Source organism: Chiloscyllium plagiosum, chromosome 6 (assembly GCF_004010195.1).
Source record: "Chiloscyllium plagiosum isolate BGI_BamShark_2017 chromosome 6, ASM401019v2, whole genome shotgun sequence".
Taxonomy (NCBI): Eukaryota; Metazoa; Chordata; class Chondrichthyes; order Orectolobiformes; family Hemiscylliidae; genus Chiloscyllium; species Chiloscyllium plagiosum.
In genome coordinates, this window is record NC_057715.1 from 14,227,096 (window position 1) to 14,246,678 (window position 19,583).

The 19,583-nt window shown below is 42.5% G+C and overlaps 1 protein-coding gene across 1 annotated transcript in view; it reads right to left on the reverse strand.

Annotated features, from left to right (window-relative positions):
* rasa3 (RAS p21 protein activator 3) overlaps positions 1-19,583 on the reverse strand; it is a 186,659-nt gene that overhangs the window by 22,857 nt on the left and 144,219 nt on the right. Inside the window, exons 5-10 of the mRNA XM_043691244.1 lie at positions 16,528-16,604; positions 11,624-11,704; positions 10,756-10,828; positions 8,340-8,416; positions 6,282-6,386; positions 1,614-1,767 (exon numbers count right to left, since the gene is read on the reverse strand). Coding sequence (XP_043547179.1) covers positions 1,614-1,767; positions 6,282-6,386; positions 8,340-8,416; positions 10,756-10,828; positions 11,624-11,704; positions 16,528-16,604 — 567 coding nt within the window. The remainder of the gene's footprint in view (positions 1-1,613; positions 1,768-6,281; positions 6,387-8,339; positions 8,417-10,755; positions 10,829-11,623; positions 11,705-16,527; positions 16,605-19,583) is intronic.

The window sequence follows — 19,583 nt, forward strand, 5'->3', positions numbered from 1 at the left end:
CCTGTTCCCTGGATGCTGCCTGACCTGCTGCGCTTTTCCAGCAACACATTTTCAGCAAACACCGGCATCTCCAAATCATGACCTCAAAAAGAATTTGGCATTCCCAAAAAGTTGCAACCAGTAACAGAAGGGGCTCATTTTTCTTTGTGAAATCGATTCAACTATAAATTCATGACTGGAAATTGTCCACAAAGAATTTGCAATGTTCTGGTCTGTTAAGGCCCGAAGGTTCAGTGAAATCCATGTAGGCTGCTTTCTTAGGGCAGTTTGCAAAACCCACCCCTTCACAACCCTGTTTGAAACAGCGCCACCATAACCTGTCCCCAGTGTTTTGCCTCCTCCAAAGCTGGTCATACTCCAGTTTCAGGGATGGAGATGGGAAAAGGATACTGTAATGGCAGGGCTCTGTAAGGGGAGCTGGAAATGGGGAGTAGAGGGGGTGGGGTGGCAAGTGGTTTGGTTGGGAGGGTTGTGCGAGAGTGGGAACCTCTCTTAAAACACTCTTTACGAACACTCTTTATGCACCCCTTCCTTGTTGACCCACCCTCCCCAATGTCCCCGATCTACAGAAACCATCCCCTCTTTCAAACATCATGTCCTCCTGGGATTCTGCTGCTAACAATGACACCTTCCCTGAGACCCATACTTGTTCGTTCCTTTATTACAATCTCCCTCATCTAGCACCTCCATCCCTTCTGACATTTGGTCTCTCCCCAGCACCCACTTCCCTGGATCCGCAGTTAGGGAGTCATACAGCTGTGCAGCACAGAATCAGACCCTTCGGTCCAATCCGTCCATGCCAACGAGATATCCTAAATTAATCTAAACCCATTTGCCAGCATTTGGCCTATTTCCCTCTGAACCCTCCTTATTCATGTACCCAACCAGATACCTTCTCGAAACCTGTCAAAATCTCAAACTTCTTACAGTTTTGATGAAGGAACACAAATCTTCCTTACTGACTCGGTTTCTCTCTACAACAGTACTGACAGACCCATGGAGTTTTTCGAGCACTTTTAGCTTATTTTTTTAAAATAAAATTCCGTTTTGCTTTTGTTTTCAGTTCCAGAAGTTGAAGGAAATTCTGCAGATGTGCCAACTGGACTTTCAGCTCAGTCTGGGAGGAGCTAATGGAGAGAGGTGGGGGAGGAGCTAATGGAGAGAGGTGGGTGGGTATGAGAGCTGGTGGAGAGGCGAAATGGTGACTGAGGTGGGGGCGGTTTGGGGCAGGGAAGGGGTGTGTCACTTTCATGGTAACTCAGTTCCTGACACAGACTGTGAAGTGGAAATCTACTGAGCTCCAACCTGTGCTCACTGGGGACACAGGGTTTGAACGTTCACCCCACATGTGTTACCAAGACCATCTTTCAGGTGTTCGGGTCAAGAATGGGTGCAAATGGGAGGCTGTTTGTCCTCTCTTGTGTCTGTATTCTCATTTGGCAAGTTTGGTTTATTTCAATGAGTTTGAATAAAGTCTCCCATGAATGTTGGCCCTCAATTTGGGATTGGGGTTAGGGTTAGCGTCAGTTTGAGAGTTAAGATTAGGACCTAATTTAAGGTTACCATTAGGTTAGATCTCGTATAAGATTGAAGCTCAGAGTACACAACCCTACCTCAACATCTGCTGATTTTAATAAAAGATCCCTCAAGGGGTCGTAATATTGAGAAGGGAAAACATGGTCCTCAGTGTAAACAACATTTAGCCGTAAGGAACCCAAATCAACAGGTTTATTTGGCTTGCCATTATCTCTGGGCTGAAGGAAATACCTGCAACATACAACAGTAAGAAAGGAAATTGTTAATTTTCCTCATCACAGACATCTCAACATAAATATAAATCATCTCTATTTATCAAATTTCTTTTTGTAATTCAAAATGGTGCTAGATTGTGGCGACAAAACACTTTTTCGAGATATATGTGATAATAAATAACTCAAAAATATACACACTAAACATTTGCTTATACCCTCAAGGGATTGCCTACTTCCCCTTCCCATCAGCCACCTCTGAAATCCTCCGATCAGCCACAGAACTTACACCAGACAGGAAGCAGTCCTCAACTGTCCCGTACTGCTCCATGGAACATTGCAGGCAGCTCAAAGATGGGCAGAAGGGCAGTACACAACCCAACTGAAGAATTTTCCAGACGGCCCCAATACTGCTCCCCTCCCCTCCACCACCCGTCCCCTCCTCCCTCCAGCTTCAGTCTGGACAATTCACCCCAAAGAGGGAGAATTAAGGGGAGAGAGAGCAAACAAAAAAAGAGACAAACAGGAAAATAAAAGCTTTTTTTAAAAAAATATCTCAAAGTAAAAGTTTACTGGCTGCAGGAAAGAGACTTCCACTGAAAACTGTTCCCCTTCTAGGTCAGAGAGATTGAGTTGCATTACAAAAAACACTTGGTCAATTAAAGTGGCATTCACCATGAAAGCACATAATCCCAAAAAACAAAATGAAATTTTTGATAAAGAGCTCCTTCTGCTATAAATTACCAGCCCAGGCTTTCTGTGGTGAGTTTAACAAGCAATTAGATTAGATTACTTACAGTGTGGAAACAGGTCCTTTGGCCCAACAAGTCCACACCGACCCTCCAAAGAGCAGCCGACCCAGACCCTACAGGCAATTTAGCATGCCCAATTCACCTAACCTGCACATCTTTTGGACTGTGGGAGGAAACCCACGCAGACACAGGGAGAATGTGCAAACTCCACACAGACAGTCGCCCAAGGTGGGATTTGAACCCAGGTCTCTGGCGCTGTGAAGCAGCAGTGCTAATCGCTGTGCCACTCATAAATTAATGTGCAAATCTAGGAAGTTTTTTAAATTAATAAGGAATTTGAGGGTGGGCTGCCATTGGTGTGAAATAAACTGCAAGGAGGTATAATCTGACCAACAAGTTCTGGAGGTTCATGAGTCCTGCCATCTCTCTTCATCCCCTGATTACTAGACAATTTACACCTGAATAAGGACCATTGTTAACAGGATCATTATCATTACCCATGAATAGCTGGTCCTTGATTTCCCTCCTCCTACTTATAAATTTATGCAAGAGCAAATTAAATAAGGTGACCACTATACAGATGCTCAATTTAATTATTCTGTCAGTACACACGTGTTCTGTGCACTCCCATCCAGAACTTGCTGGATTGCAATTCCAGAGGAAGTATCCAATCTGTCCTTCCTCTCTCTAATGCGGGTATATGAGGCTCATTGGTAGCTTCTTTACATGCCATCCAGGAGACGGGATTAGCTAATGGAGCACAAAGAGAGGATTTGATCTGAAACAGCTGGGGAGACTGTTATGTAGCAGTGATGTCACTGGACCCATTCTTTGGGGGCTTAGATTAAAATCCCTATGCACCAAAATGTTGAAATTTAAATTTGTTGATAAAGTCTGGAATTGAAAGCTAGTTTCATGGTGTCTATAGACAATTTCCCATATTGTAATCCCCTTTCCTTTGCCATCCTTCCCTGCTCTACCTACATGTGAATTTTAAAGGAAGTTTATTTTATTTACTTGTAGGACATGTGCTGGTCAGTATTTATTGTCTGTCCCCTACTTGCCCTTGAGAAGGTGATGGTGAGCTGCCTTTTGAATGGCTGCAGTCCTTGTGTTTAGGTAAATGCACAATGTCCTGAGGGAGGGAATTCCAGGATTTTGACCCAGTGACACTGAAGGAACAGCGATATATTTCCAAGTCAGGATGGTGACTGGCTTGGTAGAGAACTTGCAGGAGATGGTGTTCCCATATATCTGCTACGCTTGTCCTAGGCGGAAGTGGTTGTGGGTTTGGAAGGTGAAACCAAGGATCTGTGCTGTATTTCTGCAGTGCACCTTGTTGATGGCACACATTGCTGGATTTCTACCACTTAGTATGAGAAGACATGCTAACGAATTCCTTCCCAATGTCAACATGATGCATTTAAGTCTGTGCAATGTGGAATTTTTTATTAACAGGCTCTTTGTGTAACTATTTTTTTTACTACACTCCATGTGGCTTTATTTGTAATGTAAGCTACTTTTATTTAACCACTGTATTGCATTCCTGTGTGAAAAGGGAGGAAATGCAAAGCCAATTGAGTTTGCTATGGGAGGCACACAGGCCTGGCAGCAGTGTGTCATAAACTTTCTTGCAGCTTTCTTCCTTAAAGTTTATAAGGTACATGACAGATATATGCATCAAAAAGTGTGGCGTTGGAAAAGCACAGCCAGTCAGGCAGCATCCGAGGAGCAGGGAGAGTTGACGTTTTGGGCGGAAGCTCTTCATCGGGAATGTGATTCTTGAAATGCCGATTCTCCTGCTCCTCGGATGCTGCCTGACCTGCTGTGCTTTTCCAGCACCACATGTTTTGACTCTGATCTCCAGCATCCTCACTTTCTCCTAAGTATGTCCATCAATCCACCGTCATCCACCAGCATGCTGTGGGATAACGCCTTGAATTCCAGGTGACAGGGTGTCACAATTTTTCGTGATAGAAACTGACCCGCTGGTTCCAAATTCACATTAAAAATAATGGTGAGGTTAATAGTAATCAACATTAACTATGTACAAATCAAAAGCGACTTCAGCTGAGCTTCAATGCATGGCTAAATTTAAAAAACCCAAAAGTTAGTGTCAAGCTGCCTCACTCCATCATAAACCAGTGAAAGTAACTGCCTTAAAAAGTAGGAACAGCTATATTTGCATTCGAAATACAGAGTAAAACCATCCCGGAAGTCTGAGTTTTCTATTTTAGTCTACGTATTCTTGTTAAGGCTGTGACAAATCCCAAACAATCACTTTGATGCTGAAAATTAACTTTTATAAAAGTGGAGTCTCATTTCTTCACCTTTCAAATGCAATAGAAGATTCAAAAGAATCATAAAACTTTTCCACCTCTCACTCTCCCTCCCTCTCTCTCTCTTTCTCTCTCTATTTCACTATCTCCTGATCTAAGATAAGATCAGTATTCTAACCTACCCTTCCTGCTGTGACTGCACCATTCATTAACAATTCTTCAAGCTGGTTTAACAGTTTCGCAGTTGCTCAAACTGGTCTTGCAGATCCCAGTTGCTTTGTGGAGAGAGCTGTGCTCTTGTCATTTCCCACTTGCAGCATGTTACTGTACAGAAGTAGGGGACACTGTAGCATTGCAGTCATGTCATTAGATCAATAATCCAGACTGCATAATCTTCTGGGAACAGGGGTTTGAATTCCATCATAGCAGATGGCTTGAAGTCACTATGTTTGAGACAGTGGCTCAGTGGTTAGTACTGCTTCCTCATAGCGCCTGGGACCCGGGATTGATTCCACCCTCAGGTGACTATCTCTATGGAGTCTGCACATTCTCCCTGTGCCTGCGTGGGGTTTCTGCCGGGTGCTCCAGTTACAGTCCAAAGACGTGCAGCTTAAGGTGGATTAGCCACAGGGAAATGTGGGGTCAGAGAGATGGGGTGGGTCTGGGTAGAATGCTCTTTGGAGGGTCGTTGTGGACTAGATGGGCCAAATGGCCTGGTACCACACTGTAGGCTATCAATCTATGATCCACTTATTTTGAACATTGAGTAAATTTGAGGAGGTAGACAGATTTTCAAATACCAATGGGTTGAAGGATTATGGAGAATGGGCGAGAAAGTGGAGTTGAGGACAAGGTGAGATCAGTCAGATTATATCCAATGGCAGAGCAGGCCTGAGGAGCTGAATTGCCTACTCCTGTTGTTCAAAAGGCAAATTCAACAGAGGTTTCATCGAATACAATAAATTCTGGCTTAATGTGCATTGTAGAATGTAGATATTTTGAAAGATCATAGCTATAAACAATCCGCTTAATTTTTGCATATAGGGAAATTGTTTTATGGCAGTCAATAGAATAGGATGTAAGTAACTGCCTATTCAATCAGTTGCTTCATCAAGAACAATGCTGCTGTTTCTGCAGTCAAGTTGCACAATGGTGAAATGGAATAAAATGACGCCTTAGAATAGCAGGGAAATGTACGGGCCATTGAAACTCGGCAAGTGCAGCACCTTGGTGTGTTACAAACATTCTGGTGATGTGATGCTTTGACATGTGGCTCAAAAATGGTTCTGTGCATCTGTCCTTCCCTTCCGTGCCAACCAGATGTGGCTCAAGTCACCAAACTGTAGACTCAGAAGCCAGCGACATTTTCACCACTTGCAGTTGGCAGCACACCCACATAAAGGCAAACAACTCAACATTTGAAGGAAAGTTCAAGGTGCAGATTGTTGTTCAGTCTATACCTTTAGAAAGGGCATTATTGAACTGAATGAGCTCTCAATTACCATGCTTGATGGGATGAAGACTGTTTTAAAATCTTCAAAGGGAGACGTAGTTCTCCAAGAAATTCATCACCAAACTTTAAGTTACTGGCATTCCAAAGGTCAATCCTGGAAAAAGAAACATTCCATCTCTTAGTAAAGGCAAAAGATGTCACATACTATCAAAGAACTTTAAGCCCCATTGCTTATTATAGGATGTTAGCAGACTAATATGGACCTTAATAAATATAGATCTCATATTTAATGCAAGAGTATAACTGTACAATGATTGCCTTATTTGGCTGGTATTTGGAAATAAAAATCTGGTCTTGATAAAAGTGATGATGATGCTGTCAGATTGTTTTTACAAGCAATAGATCCACTAAATGTGAATTCCTCACCTCATGCCTGGGTTGGTTTATTGATAAGAGATTGACTAACAGACCATGGTCACTGTGATTAGTCCTCAATTCCATTATTGCGATGACTAGGATGGTAGACAATGGTCTAAACCTTTATTTTTGAAACATCCGCTAATGCCTACATTCCTACGCAAGGACTATTCCCCACACAGGCCACTCAGCTTAATTCCTCTCTCCGCATTACTCTCATGTACTCTGATATCCCATCAAAGCTAATCCCATTCTTCCCTTTCATTTCCAGTCTAACCCTATTCATTCTCTCACTTCCACAAATGTTTCACGTTGCACGTAATCCATTGCTATTCTTCCCCTTACTTCCCACATCCTTTAATATTCCACATAGTCTAACTTCACTCTGATGCTCATTTCATATACCCTGTAATATCAGCTCTAGTCTGATACCATTCCCCCTCCTCACTCCCCACATCCTTGCCTATCCCATCCAGTTGTGGTACTTTCCCAAATGACGACTCCTGGTACTTTGCCTCTGTACCAGGAAGTGATGGGGGTAATTAAGGGTAAGGATTAATGGTTAGCTCATTGGGCTGGACGGTCAATTTGTGATGCACAGTGATGCCAACACTGAAGGGCCAGTTCCCATACTGGCTGAGGTCACCATGAAGGCCCTACCTTCTCCAGCTCAGCCCTCAGCTGAGGTTTGGTGACCCTAAGGTTAAACTCAGGATGAGTCGCTTCTCTCGAATGAGAGAGCAGCCCTATGGTCCTCTGGGATTATGATGACTTTCACTTCTCTTAACATTGAGTTAGTTCACCATCACCAATCAGCTTTTGTTTTGAAACGGTCCTTTCAATTGATTAAGCAGCAAAATCGCACTGGTGTGGATGGGATATTGTTCTTGGATAAAAAAATAAGGTTATTGCATCATAGCAATCAGTACAATTACCTATTTGGCCAGGTATAATTACTCAGACCTTAGGGAGCTGGTACAGATATATCTGCTCCTTCTGAAAGCTAGAGTAGAACTCCTTGTCTCAACTCATAGATATCAGTCAAATGGGTGGAGCCAATGTAACATGAACATTAACCTCTTCAATGCCATTTCCTTAAGCACATCTGTCTAATCACATCCTGTTGTTCATTCTCCAAAGCTCTTACAATCTTTCTTTTGCAATAGTGCCTATTTTTTTTGGCAGATCAAATCATTGCACAAACCTTCCATAAATGTCCACATCTTCAGTCACACTGCACCTCCATCTTACAAGCAACTATCTAATTCCCTTCTAAGATAATTTATGGACTCTGCTTAAACAAAGCTTTGAGACTGAGATTTTCATAATGCTTGGGAATAGGGCTGTCTCAGGAGATATACAAAAGGCAAGGGAACATTTAGCAGGGTCAAAAAGCTTACAGCATGTTGTATTGGATACGATGAGGTATTAGTATAGGTCAATGGAATTAATCCAACATGAGCAGGGAGTGTGAAAGAGAACCCCCATTTACAATGATGTGACTAGTTCCTACTGCAAAGCCGACATGAACCTGTACAAATGAATCACACCACAAAGCGGTCAATCAATGTCATAGTTTTGCCTGCACAGGAATAAAGACACACATTTTTTTTAAGTTAATCTGGGAAACAACTATGTTATTTGACAGCAGACTCAGAAACATACTCCAGCTTCCAGAAAACCTCCTCACCTGATTTCCATCTTCTCAACATGTTCTTCCTCAACATCAAAGTGTGACTTTCGGTTGTAGCTACATGGCCTTGTCACCTGCAATGAAATCAGGAAACGAGAGATGGATGGTTAGAATTCCCTTGCAGAGGAAGTTTGTAGTACAGCATTTAAGGTGAACATCTAAACTAGCTACAATACACAATGATTCCCAACTTTAGAGGGTGGCGAGACAGAAAGGTTTATAATGTTCTGACCAGACACACAGTGGGTAGACTGGGATCTCTCTGCCCTACAGAGGGACAGGGTCTATGAGCTAATGCCATGTTGCTGCATACCTGCAGTGGTTCCCTACTAGGATGATGTAGAAACACACAACAATAGCAGACATAGCAACCTGAACATCAATGATTTAACCAGCTGTACTGTATTAGACTATGTTTTGATGAGAGAAACTTGCTTTCTGACAGATCTTTCCACGTAATGCAAGCTATAGGGTGATGGAGTCATACAGGGCGGGAACCGGGCCCTTCAGCCCAGCTGGTCCATACCAACCAGGTTTCCTAAACTGAACTAAGTCCCAGTTTCCTACAATTGGCCCATATCTCTCTAAACCTTTCCTATCCATGTATCTGTCCAGGTGCCTTTCAAATGTTGCAACTGTACCTGCCTCTACCACTTCCTCTGGCAGCCCATTCCATATATTCACCACCCTCTGTGTCAAAAGGTTGCCCTTTGGGTCCCTTTTATATCTTTCTCCTCTCACCTCAAATCTATGCCCTCGAGTTTTGAACTCCCCTACCCTAGAGAAAAGATCTTGGTTATTCACCTCAAGATTTTATAAACTTCCAGAAGGACACTCCTCAGCCCCCTAGGCTCCCGGGAAAAATGTAACAGCCTCTCCTTATAGCTCAAACCTTCCAGTCTCGGTTGCATCCTTGTAAATCTTTTTTTGCACCTTTCCCATTGTAATAATATTCTTCCAATAGCAGGGCAACCAGAATTGTACACGGTACTCCAAATGTGGCCTCACCAATGTCTTGTAACATGACGTCCCAACTCCTGTACTCAAAGGTCTGACCAATGAAGTCAACCATAACAGAGGCCTTCTTCACCACCCTGTCTACCTGTGAATCCAATTTCAACAAACTAAGTACTTGCATCACTTGGTCTTTTTGTTCGACAACACTCCCCAGGACCCTATCATTATCTCTGTAAGTTCAGCCGAAATACAACACCTCACATTTATCCAAATTAAACTCCATCTGCAATTCCTTGGCCCACAGGCTCAGTTGATCAAGGTCCTGTTGTTATCTTAGATAACCTTCTTCACTGTCCACTATACCAACAATGTCAGTGTCATCAGCAAACTTACTACCCATGCCTGCTACGTTCACATCCAAATTGTTTATATGAATAAGGAACAACAATGCACACAGAATTGACTCTTACGGCACCACTGCTGGTCACAGGCCTCCAGTCTGAACAACAACCCCTACCATCACCAACCATCCCCTACTGTCAGACACTTTTATATCCAATTGGCTAGATCTCCATGGATCCTGTGTGATCTAACCTTACTAACCAGTCTACCTTGCAGAACCTTGTTGAAGGTCTTGCTGAAGTCCATTTAGACTCCAAAGCATTGACATTAAAAAGGCAAGGCATATGGTATAAAAAATGAGTTGGACAATGAGGAGTTAAGGATGTGGAATGGGAAATGGTTGGGAATTAAGATGCTAAGGGAGAGAAACAGAAGGGATAGAAAGATCAGGTTTTTGCAGAGGATTTTGAGAGGAACAGAGGAGGGTAGGGGTGGGGGATTAGTAATTTGGATGCGGAATTCCAGGGGGCAGGAATTTCATAGCTGTTAGTATTCTAGGTCTTAGTGAATCGAGTGGGGTGATCCCAATGTTGTCACTGCACTGGGTCAGAAACGCCCAAAAGAGAGGTTCACGAGAGATTATTTTTATAGAGAGAGTTTTTCCTAACACATGAAAACACAATCACTTGACATAAAACTTCAGACGTTTTTATTTGGTGTGTCTGAAATAGTTTTGGAAACAGAAGAAAGCAGCTCTGTAAGTGAACTGGGTAACAGTGCCAGAAGTCAGCCCTGAGCTTGCCAGGATTCCACATCAGGAGTGTATATCAGGAATCTGGACAGGGAGCTCACAAGGAGCGTCAGTACTAGATGTTCCAGACCCCACTGACACATTTGCTCAGTGTCATCGGAAAGAGTTTACTGAAATAATTCTCATTCAAATGTTCATCACAATGATTTATTAAAGAGTTGAAAAGTGGTGTAACAATGAGTAATGAAAGGCTGAATTTCACACGGTCTCTCCAAAAACTAAAACACAATTATCAACGCTTACAGTCTGTACTTATGAAGATCAAATGCAACAATTTGAAGCAACTCTTCAATGAGAACTTACCTCAAAATAAAACACTTCATCAAACTGTGGATTGTTTGTCTTTCGTTTCACTTTAGTTTTCTTCAACTCAGATCTGGTAACCAAGCAAAAATGAGTTGGCAGCTTTGTCAATGCACAGTTTGGAAGTTTCATACAGATGGAAACTTTTAAAAATGACAAGCAAAATACTGTACTGCTGATTGTTGGGAGACCTGTGATAAAGTCAGTTTGCAACTGGTGATGTTCAACAGATCAGCCAGCACCTTTGCAGAGAGAAAGGGAGGATTAATTGTCCTGGATGATGCCACAGTGTTAATGATTCACAAATAGTGGGACATAAACTCACTTCAAAGACAACTAGCCTCTCAAAGTAACTGGTGGGTATGGTTTATCACCATGTGCAATTTCACTCTTGATCAAAGGCGATGTGAAACCAGTGTTTTACATTCCTATTTTTCCACCACTGCCAAACCCCCAACCCTCTCTGATTCTGGGATTTCTGCTGCAAAGAGTTTGGTTCGAGTCATTCTCCCCATCTCTGAATTAGTCATCCAGAAACATTGCCAATACGCTACTGCAGCAGGCAGAGGGAGAATTCGAATTGCATACTACAGAGCTGGCTGGTGGCCAGACACAGTAACTGTCCTGACTGTGAATACAGCAAAGGTAAATGTTGGGGTTCATGGAGATAAAATCTGGACATCTTTAATTCCAGGTTGCAGGTTGAAAATCTATCCCAATATCAGTAGAGCTAGACTAAGAGTTGTTACAACAGAGAACATGTTTGTGAAAAGGAAGTACACAGGAATGTTATTAAAATTTAGATTGTGTTTGGCCATTGATGCTGGTTACAATCAAACAATAATCATAATTAGAAATGAAGAGATACCTGGATGGGCTAGACAAGGTAACCGTTGCATATGGATCACATTGTCCATTGACTATTGGCAGGTCTTCGCATTCTATAACACTGAGTGGAAACAAAAAATGAGAAACAGTTCAATCATTGAAATGGTGATGAATTTCTGCTTTCCCATTCTTTACAGTAGCACCCGTGTCCTACGTTCCTCACAAAATGATGAACCAATTTACCTAATGCAGAAAACATCTGAGTGAATTATGAGAGGGTCGGGACTGAGTGAATGCTGCACTGTCAGAGGAACACTATAGGGGGAGGTCTGTCCCGTGACAGGAACAGTTCAAAGGAACCACTAAACTGTCAGGGGGTCAGTGACTTTATTTGGACCTGTGCATATCAATGTGTGCGTACATATATAAAGAGATAGGGTGGTGTATGCATGTGCTAATGTGTGTGTATCTAAGCGTTTGTAGAGAGCCTTGTGTGTAAGAGTGAATGAATAAACATTTGTGTGTGTGAGCTTGTGTATGTGCAAACATAAGTGTGTGCATGAGTGTGAGTGTGTGCTAGTTTGAGTGAGTGATTGGATGTGTGTGTGCATGTGAATGTGAGCATAAACGTAAATGTGAGTGTGTTCGTGCATGCATGAGAATGGATGTGAATGTGTGCAAATTTATTCATGAGTTTGTTGATGTAAGGGTGTGTGTGTGTGTGTTTCACAGAGACTGTATGCATGCATGTGCATGTGGAGGGACTAAGGGGAAATTAAATAGTCTTGATTCCATTAGTTGAAATGTCCGAGGGATTGGGGCTGACTCAAACCGAGCAATTAAACTGTTGGAAGAACATGACGTACTGTAAAATTCATAAGCTCCACTGGCAGCAAATTGACTAATCTGCCAAATTAATTCTTTTAGAAGCCACATGAAGATAGACATCAATTATGCTAAACAAGTGCTAAACCGAGACTCAAGCCTGGAAGGATATGGAGAATAGCGATGAGGCAAGTGCTGTATAATTTCCAGTAGGAACCAAATTGTCATTTCCTTTCCAATAAAGTAGGAGATTCACACAGTCCCTCTGAACATGTTCTAACTTGTTCCACATCTTGCATGTGTCTGGAACCTCTGGGTTTGTCAGCAAAGTATCCATCCCTTTGGGAATACAGTCGGTGCTTTACACAACGCAAACATTATCAGTGTTTTCGGCTAAAATATTTCTTTTCCTTCCCATTTCAAAGGGAACCCTAAACAAGACAAATATGATACTACTTTTTAGTTGGCACTAAATGCTTCTGTTTAACATTTTTAAATGGTTAGCATTATGCAATTTAGCACTTTTGCAGGACATTATTTTCTTTGTTATTCATGCAAACAGAAAGTACTAATCATTACCAATTAAAGGAAAAAAGACTTGCATTTCTTAAATGTGTTTCACAACTATAAGACATCCCAACATTTTCCAGTGAATGAAGTATTTTGAAGTGTGTCATTGTGCTGAAGCAGGGAACTTAGCTCCATTTGTAGCCACTAACTCTAGCTAGAAATTCACTTGCAGTTGGATTTTTTCCTGCCATTTCCTCACTGTTATCTCTGATGTCCCCAACGAACTATCCTCAGTCCACTCCTATTTCTCATCTGGACCCCATCCATCATCCAAAATCAGCACTGCTTTTCACATGGACATGGATAGCTCCCAGCCTCACCTCAGCATCAAAACTCCTCCACTGTCATTGAATTAGACTTTATCCAAAAGCCAATAACAGATGAGTAGGAATGTCTTCCAACTAACCATTGGGAAAAATGGAGCCTTTAGTTCCAGTCCCCATGACTAATTTTGTTCCCTAGCAACAGTCACCATCCCTCTCCCTGGCAAGTGTTTTAAAATGCTGCAACGTTGGTATCGCGTTCGGTAACCTTCTAATGACATGGTCACCCAGACCAATTATTTCCAATTCCATTCCATCTGCAGATTCTGTCCCTTTCTCAGCTGATCTGCTCCTAAAGCTCCTACTCATCTCCTTGTTTCCTGTGGTTGATGATTCCAAATCATTCCCAGCCAGCCTCCCAACATTCTCACTTCTGCAGACTACAGGTGATTCAAAACCTAGCAGTTTGTAATCTAACTGACACCAAGTCCCATTCACCCTTGACCCTTACATTCACTGGCTTTGGTTGGTCAATGCCTCAATTTTAAAATTCTCACACGATACCAGGTTATAGTCCAACAGGTTTATTTATAATCTCAAGCTTTTGGAGTGCTGCTGTTTCACCAGGTGTAGTCTCATTTTTTGCTTAAAATTTTCACCTTTGCTTTAAAACCAACTAGCCCCATTCTCTGGCCCTACATCTCTCCATTCCTATAACTTACACTAGCCCCAGAAACCCCTTTATGGATCGCTGATTTTGATCACTCTGCTATTGGTGGCCATGCCTTCAGCTACTTGGGTGCCAAGCTCTGAAATTCCATCTCTAAACCTCCCTACATCTCTTCCCTTTTTTAAGCTATCCCTTAGTGATGTGCCTTCATGGCTTCTTTTGAGGCGAGGGTCTCACCTTCTGTTTAGTAATGCTTCTGTGGTATCTCTTGAGCGTATTTTATATTGCTAAAGGCACTACGTAAACACAGGTTGTTGTTCTTGCTGCTGCATCCAGTTTGAGCTCAGCAGGTTCCCATAAAGGTTATTACAACTGTGATTGGTGGAATGAGCTGCTATTATCTCCATAAGTTCCACCATTAATAAAAAGGTTTTGATCCATCCTCCAAAGTGACCAATTGTTTCCACTTTGCACTGTTATCCAGAATAATGGGCTCAATTATTATAAAACAATACTCAATCATAAAAACAAGTGGAAATACTGGGTAACATCTAAACTACAACTGGAAGTATAATCCCCCTTTAATCCCCAAACTGTCACACTCAACACAACGATAAAAGATTACTTTAGAGATGGTATTTTTAAAAAAGGCAAATGAAGACCACCATTATTGGCCCAGTGTTCTGAAAAACAAAAGACAGAGTCTGGTGAACCCTCAGTCCGTTGAGTTTCTTGTTGACAAACTAAACTGCTAACAGATGTAAACCAATGAAAGATCTTCCAAACAAGCTCCAGTTCGGATGGAAATCCGGCAGATTCCAAGGTTTTGGATGGTGGTGAAAGCTCAGCTTATCAGTGTTTCCAACATAGTTAAAGTACTGAGGTATAGAAACATTGTCAATCCCCAACAGAGGGAGAGAGGGACTTGCAGCATTCCTGAAGCTTTGGACGTTTTCCTCCCTGAGTGTTTGTGAAACAGAAACCAAGTCCAGGAATCCGCTATCAGCACAGGAACCCAATAGTCTCTTCCAAAGCTAGGTTTTAGTCCAAAACAGGGCAATAAACCCCATTTCTTATCTCCAGCAAAGCTCTGTTTGGTTACTTTATCAATGTCTTTTGACCTTCTGTATTCAGCAGGTGGATTACGGTCCACATTCAACTGTTGACTTCATTTGCAAGAAACCAAGAAAGTATCAAAACAATTCAATCTCTTCCAGTTCTCCACATAGTTCATAACTATAAATACCTTGCTTATGGTCTGGACTATATTTACCCTTTAATTAACATAAACAAAGATAGATACATACACTATTTACCTCTGTTGTTTCTTACTACGTGCAACTTGGCTGCTGGGTTTAGCTGCACAATTACAATGACTGCACATCATATAGTAATTGGATGCTTGTTGGCTCCTTAAATGTCCTGTCTTTTGTGACATGGACACATGCTTACTCCTGATGTCCCTGAATATCTGACCCATTCTAATCACACTCTTCTCCACACACCTTTTAATATCCCATTCTCCTTCTCACTTTCAATTGCTTGTAACAGCTCTCTTTATCAAATAACAATCTAAATTTCTTTCATGGGATTATTGCACTTAGCTCTGCCAAATGGTCACTCTTACATTCTAACCATCCTCATCTGGACGAATGAGTAACTGCAGTGAATGATCTTCCTATTCTGTCCCGATCTTGTGATATGTTGTTGCATATCGTACTAATGCAGTAAACCCAGCATATCACTGGCTACTTGACATCCAGAAACACAGCACTGTGCAGAGAAGTTCCCGTGACATGTTTCGCATGGCCGAAATGGAGGACAGGATCTACAGGTTTTGTAACATTCTATATCTAGCACCTTCAATATATGTAACAGCACAGACCAGCAAACGTTGGTTAGTTCATCAACTGGGAGAGTGTGGTGCTGGAAAAGCACTGCAGGTCAGGCAGCATCCAAGGAGCAGGAGAATCGACGTTTCGGGCAAAAGCCCTTCATCCCTTCACACAGCTAACTTGAGTGGATGTTGTAAGATATACAAAAGCCATGACCGAACACAGTGGTAAAAAAGGCTTATGGGACGAAATGGTCCCTCCTGATCCTAACTATTTAAACATTTTAAAATGTGCTCTATCACCTTGAGAAGGGAAAAAGACTTCTAAAGGCTGATTGGTCCACAGGAATCTGGAAGAACTTGTAGTGCAAGCACAAATAATTTCCTTGTGAAGAACTCCCCTGGGCTCACAGCCAGAGTAAATAGCAAAATCACAGAGAAACTCTCGTTGCGCAATTGATTAAGAAACAAGAATTGGGGAAGTCTGGTGGCTCAGTGGTTAGCACTGCTGCCTCACAGTGCCAGGGACGTGGGTTCAATTCCAGCTTCAGGCAATCATCTGTGTGGAGTTTGCACATTTTCCTCATGTTTGCATGGGTTTCCCCTGAGTGCTCTGGTTTCCACCCACAGGTTAGGTGGACTGGCCAAGGGAAATGCAGGGTTACAGGGATTGGGTGGGATGCTCTTCAAATGACTGGTATGGGCTGAATGCCCTACTTCCACACTCTGAGGATTCTATGAAGAACAGGTCATGAGAATACAAAAAATAAACAGAGTCTCACCGTGTGGCCAACTTATGGCAAATGGTCCCAATATCAGTGATGACTTCACTCAGCCTCAGCTCCAGGTGAACTTTGCCCTGAAATAGTTTTCATAATGAGGAGTTACAAGATGCACAGACAAGACTGCAGCTACACACTGAGGTTTACTCGTTAACAAAGAGAAGACTTAGATTTTTAAACAGCTTCGCTTACATCCTCAGGAAACACAAAATACTACACAACAATTAATTTGTTTTCTTAAATTTAACTTATTTCCCTAATCAACCTATTGAGAGACATCATTACATACCTCTGGAGCAGGTGGGCATTGAGCCTTGATCTTATAGTAGGGATATTACCACTGCATCACAAGAGGACCCGGATATAGAACATCTTCATGACAACCTCATGCACAGGCCATGCTGTCCTTTCCTGTATTGTGTGAATTTTATTACATGTGCTGCTGAAACAAGCACTTTAATGCAATCATGGATCTTTACATTGACAAATGTAGCTGTCTGTTTTTCATTCAACCAGCTAAGGGATAAATGGTGACCAGAACAGAAGGGAGAACTCCTGGCTCTTCTGTGAAATTGTGGCTGCAGGATATCTGATATTCACCTCTGGGAAGTGACATAGTCTCAGTGTACTGTCTCATCAAAAGATAGCACACTTAACAGTGCAGCATTCCCTCAATACTGACCCTCTGACAGTGCAGCACTCCCTCAGAACTGACCCTCTGACAGTGCAGCACTCCCTCAACATGGACCCTCAGACAGTGCAGCACTCCCTCAGAACTGACCTTCTGACAGTGCAGCACTCCCTCAGAACTGACCCTCTGACAGTGCAGCACTCCCTCAGCACTGACCCTCCGACAATGCAGTGCTCCTTCAGTACTGCACCACAATGCCTGGTAAGGTGAGAGAGTGGATATGTTAATAGACTAATAATTCAGTGATAGGGAGGTGAAATCTCATACGCTGCAGTTGGAAAACTTGAATTTTATTCTCAATTAAATATGTAAATAAAAATTGAGCATGAATCTGTCAACATGCTAGAAATAGAATTCATGACATTCATCAGTTCTAGGCCAGGATTTCCCAATGAACAGATAACCATTTCTAGATGGGAGTTGTATGTGGTGACTCCCCCCCAGAAACCCCAATGTATCAAACTCTGTAGAAATTGCTAGGGAAATTGAAGAGTTGGCACGGTGGCTCAGTGGTTAGTATTGCCGCCTCACAGCGCCAGGGACTTGAGTTCGATTCCAGCCTCGGGCGACTGTCTGTGTGGAGTTTGCACATTCTCCCTGTTTCTGCGTGGGTTTGCTCCGGTTTCCCCCCCACAATCCAAAGATGTGCAGGTTAGATGAACTGGCCATGTTAAATTGCCCGTAGTGTTCAGGATGTGTAGGTTAAGTGCATTATTCAGTGTAAATGTAGAGAAATAGGGTAGGAGAATGGGTCTGGGTGGGTTACTCTTCGGTGGGTCAGTGTGGACCTATTGGGCCAAAGGGACTATTTCCACTTGGTAGGAATTCTAAGATTCTATGAATTCTATGATAGGAAATTCTCCAGCATCTCCAATCCTCCTAAAACAAAACCCTGAGAATTCAAAGGGTTATGCTTCTACTGAGTTAAAAGTTATCCAGTAAAAGGTAAACGATTAGTCTAACTCCTGGATAATTCTCAAATTGACCCCCTCAACTCCCATGTACTGCACACTTCCCCAGCTTCCTCTCCTCCAAACCTCTCCAGTTCACTCTCCAGCACCTAACCCTTTGCCTTGCATGTTATGATGATTCAGGTGTAGATCTAGGTTGATTCTAAATTAGTGAGTTGAGGGTTTCCACCCCAGCCAGACAGGACAATGAATTCCAGACATCTGCCACCCTTTGAGTGAAAGAGAGGTTCCCCTCATGGCCCCTCTAATCCTTCTAATGATTACCTTACATTTGTGCCCTGGTCATTTTCCTTGGCAGGTTTTCCCTGACCAGTCTGTCCAAGCCCCTCATTATTTTTCACACCTCTATTAAGTCACCCCTCAGCCTCCTCTGTTCTAAGGAAAACATCTCTAACCCATCCAATCTCTTCCCGTGGCTGCAATTTCTAAGCCTTAACAACACTCATGGAGATCTCTGTATTCTCTCTAAAAAAGCAATTATATCCTCCCTGCAATGTGGTGAGCAGAACTGTGCACAGAATTCTGGCTGTGATCTTACCAATATCTTTTTTGACCCTGATGAAGAGGTGATGGTGAACAAAGTTAAAAATCACACAACACCAGGTTATAGTCCAACAGGTTTATTTGGAAGTACTCGCTTCTGGGGATTTTGCCTGCTTTCTTGTATTTCTGCAGGAAGCTAGTACTTCCAAATAAACCTGTTGGACTATAACCTGGTGTTGTGTGATTTTGTTTTATGCAAGGTTTGTGAAAGTTTGTAGCTCAGGTTGAGGTTTAGGGTGTAGGTTTGCTCACTGAGCTGTAGGTTTGATATCCACTGCCACAAACACTACGTAGGACAAACAGGAAGAAAGTTAGCCACCAGGATACACAAACACCAGCTAGCCACAAAAAGACATGACCCTCTCTCTCGTAGCCCTACACACGTAGGAAAAAAACCACCATTTCGACTGGGACAACACATCTATCCTGGGACAGGCTAAGCAAAGACATGCCAGAGAATTCCTAGAGGCCTGCCACCCCTACCATAACACCATAAACAAACACACAGATCTAGATGCCATCTAACAACCCCTCAGAAAACGAACAGGAAATGACATCACCACAAACCCCAGGAACCCCATCCAGGAGAAAGATATAAATAGAAAGCAGGAGGCAACAGCTTCACTTCACTTGGAGGTTGCCACTGATGATGTTACCTAGCCAGGTAATGAAACGTCTGGATATCAAACCTACAGCTCAGCGAGCAAACCTACACCCTAAATTTTGTTTTATATTGACCCAGCACTTCCCCAACTCATATATTTAATAACTCGCTCAATGAAAGAATGTAACCCTTATGCCTTCTTTAGCAACTTATCTACCTGACCTGCCACTCTCAGGGACTGGTAGAC